The 2,354-nt window shown below is 44.8% G+C and overlaps 1 protein-coding gene across 1 annotated transcript in view; it reads left to right on the plus strand.

Annotated features, from left to right (window-relative positions):
- LOC118332645 overlaps positions 1 to 2,007 on the plus strand; it is a gene marked incomplete in the record, with an annotated part of 29,902 nt that extends 27,895 nt beyond the window's left edge. Inside the window, 1 exon segment of the mRNA XM_035668035.1 lies at positions 356 to 2,007. Within this exon segment, the coding sequence (XP_035523928.1) occupies positions 356 to 1,377 (1,022 nt within the window).
- Positions 2,008 to 2,354: the final 347 nt, after the last annotated feature.

A 2,354-nucleotide genomic window follows, 5' to 3' on the forward strand; every position in this document is an offset into this window, starting at 1 on the left:
AGTTCCTGAGCACCACTTCACACTCTCAACTGCAGACGTGTCGTTGAAAAAAGCCCTCTGTGCTCCATTCTTGAAAGATGGATCCAGTGGATTGAAGCTCCTCTTATCCACACTCACGTGTCATCTGAATGGAAAGGAAGCCCCTGCAGAGTCCACTCCAGATCCTCTCAGACTTGTGCAAACAAACACCATGGACCCCCAATGGAGGCAGTAACCCTGCTCAGAGCCCTGTCACAGAAATATGCAGACGATGTTTCAATAACTGAAGTCCTTACGTTGGTACAAGTGCATGACTTATCCCCACAGTGTATGGATGAGTCTGGTAGCTCTCTCATTCTGGCTCTGGACGCTGGCTCTGAAAGATTCCATCAGCATTTCCAAAAGACTCTCAGAAAGAAAGATGAGAGTAATCTAGTTGCAGCTCTGGAAGAAATAAAAATGTCATGGGATTTGGATGATTCAGTGATTGATATGATAAAAAACATCACCACTGGTGTCCTGCAATATTCAGAAAATGCACCAAAAGATGCCCCATTAATGAAAGATTCCTTTCAATGTGTAACATTGAATGCAGACCACATACAGAAGTCTCTGTCTCAGCTCTGTAAAGCAGTGTTTGACACAAAAGGCTGGTGGCCCACAGTGAGGCAGATGCTGCGGTGGTGTGCGTTGGTGCTGACTCAGAAGAGTGGAGCTCTACAGCTGGTTGGTGTGGAAGAAGACCCGTGTGTCACAGCCATGTTTGCAGCCACACGAGTCTGCATGGGAAACAAAGTGGACATCGTGCTGAGCTCTGACGTTCACTCAGAGGAGCGAACTGAGGACTGGTCTGACTTCTACAAGTATCTTGGAATTTCTCTCAACACAAACATGAAGAAAAGGAATGAATCACACAGGGATGTCTATGAAGCGGACATTGTGTACGGTACCATCAATGACTTTGTCTCTGATTACTTCCAATACGGCGCAGAGGTGATGGAGGCAGGGAACCCGCTGCTTAGTCGTGGATTTATCATTGAAGAACAAAGTCTCAGTTCTTCCTATAATCTGGAACCTTCAAAGCTCAAGGACAATGATTCCCTGGTGTTTGCTGCAGAGGTCCTGCAAAACCTCATGGGTAAATTTCACAGTGAAGATAAGGAACTGAGACAGAAGTTTATTAAAGCTCTTTTTCAGGTGCTGCACACCAACCTCAACAAAGACACAAACACTGACAATAAAATCATCACCATCTTAAAGAAAATATCTGGACAGGGACTGCCTTCTAATGAGGTCTTCATTCTGACCTTCCTGGAGAATCTCCTTAAAGTGGTCACTGAAGAAACAGAAAAACAGGACATCTCCTGCAGGCAGATGGTGTTTGGAGATATTATTTGACTGTGTGGAGAATTTCCAAGCATCAACAACTACAAAAGAACTCTTCCAGATAGTTTTGAATCTTGAAGCACAAAGACTTTGCTCACCAGTAGAGACCTTAATCCTCCTCGGCACATTAACTGACCACCATCACGATAAAGACTGTATCTCCATCATGAAGATTTTACATTTAATGGAAACATATCAGGTTTCTACCAAGTGGACAGATAAGAACAACAAATCTCTCCTTAAGCTCTTGGATTCATCTAGAACTGAAACTCTGATCAAGCATTTAGAAGAGAGCCTTAGAGATGAGAAAGCAAAAAGCATTGAGACTCTTGTTGATGAAATACGGCAGATGAAAGACATTGATGAACAAACACTGAGTAAATCATACAGTGTAGTAACTCATGTAACAAACCTGATCAAAACCGGTGAAATCAGAAAGCACACAGATGTACAGCGAGCTAGGAGTCTGAGTCACAGCACCGACACAGAAGACCTTCAGGAAGTCCTGGCAGTCTTATGCAATGCTGTACACCTGCACAGGGCTGAAGGGAAGTGGTGGCCCAGAGCCACTCAGATGATAAGCTGGTGCCTCTTGGCCTTGTCTGACACTGGGAAGCTCCTGGAAATGGGCACTGGCGGAGAAGAAAGTCTGTTCAAGCGAATGTTTTGGCAGTGCTGCCGTGTGCTTAGGGGTTGAAAAGGGTAGATGTGGTGTCCAGCTCTTCTGTGTTGTGTCAGAGAGATGCAGAAGAATGGACCAACTTCTACAAGTACTTTGACATAACAGCTGACACAAACACAAACAAAACCGACGATAAAGATCGAAAAGAATGCTACCAGAAGGATGTGGTATATGGAACTATCGAGGCCTTCGCTGCAGATCATCTTCGCCAGATATTTGAGATGAAGGATGTCAGGCCTGATCGCAGCTATCAGTGCATCATAATCGATGAAGTGGACTCACTGTCAGGGACGTGCAGCTGACCTAC

This window comes from Morone saxatilis, unplaced genomic scaffold, assembly GCF_004916995.1.
Source record: "Morone saxatilis isolate NCDOM2014 unplaced genomic scaffold, NCSU_SB_2.0 Contig21, whole genome shotgun sequence".
In the NCBI taxonomy this organism is placed as follows: Eukaryota; Metazoa; Chordata; class Actinopteri; family Moronidae; genus Morone; species Morone saxatilis.